The sequence below is a fragment of the Brassica oleracea genome, chromosome C1, assembly GCF_000695525.1.
Source record: "Brassica oleracea var. oleracea cultivar TO1000 chromosome C1, BOL, whole genome shotgun sequence".
Classification (NCBI taxonomy): domain Eukaryota; kingdom Viridiplantae; phylum Streptophyta; class Magnoliopsida; order Brassicales; family Brassicaceae; genus Brassica; species Brassica oleracea.
Genome location: NC_027748.1, coordinates 14,816,286 through 14,817,093, shown reverse-complemented (window position 1 = coordinate 14,817,093; position 808 = coordinate 14,816,286). Strand labels below are relative to the sequence as shown.

Genomic DNA, 808 nt, shown 5'->3' with positions numbered 1-808 from the left:
AAGATGTAATCTTTGGAGTGTTTTTCTGGCTGATAAAATTCAGGTTTGTGTTGTGTACCCGTTAAACTACCCTCCATCATAGTTTTGCGGAACTTCCAAAAATGGTAACTACGTGTTTGTTCATGTCAGATTGATGAACTCTTGAAATCTTCATGCCGTGTGGTTTGTTTGCTTCAGACATCCACTAAACAAGCTTTTAAAAGTATGTATTACATGTCCAATCTACTGCAACAACACTAGCAGGAAAAAAAGAAAAGCAAAGGAAGTCTATGTTTCACATTTCGGTAAGGATCAAAGAAGATGCAATTACAACGTACGCAAGGAACAAGAATAATCCTATTTGAACTAAAAATCGTGGATTTTCCCTCATGTTTGGGGAAGTCACCGACCTATAAAAGAAAAAATCTCTTTTGTGAGTCTAATTTTTGAATAGTTATTCCTTATAACCAAGAGGAGAGATTGATCTTTTAACCTTGCGATTCGCTGGGAGAGTCGATGGAACGGTAAGCTTTGGATGAACACAATGCCTGGTCCCGTCAGCGTCGCTGTTACTACGTTATCACCCTTTTTGGTAAAATATAGAAGGTTGTAGAGACGTGAGTAAAGATCATTTTGCTAGGAAGGGAAAACAAAAAGAAGCAAACGTACCCCGAACACTGCCCGTCTTACAGGTGCAGCATGGTAGTTGATTCTGAAATTGATGGGGGGAGTGAGAGCGGCAATGCAAGAAACGTCAATGGTGAGAACTTCTCCCACCTCCAGGTTTTTCTGTACAACTTATGAAGCAAGTGAACTAGGATCAGTTTGT

General features: G+C 39.7%; 1 protein-coding gene across 1 annotated transcript in view; it reads right to left on the bottom strand.

The window, feature by feature from the left end:
- Window positions 1–268: 268 nt before the first annotated feature.
- LOC106345106 overlaps window positions 269–808 on the bottom strand; it is a 2,112-nt gene continuing 1,572 nt past the window's right edge. The window contains exons 8-10 of the mRNA XM_013784367.1: window positions 649–776; window positions 473–564; window positions 269–389 (exon numbers count right to left, since the gene is read on the bottom strand). Of these exons, the coding sequence (XP_013639821.1) occupies window positions 275–389; window positions 473–564; window positions 649–776 (335 nt within the window). The 3' untranslated portion in view covers window positions 269–274. The remainder of the gene's footprint in view (window positions 390–472; window positions 565–648; window positions 777–808) is intronic.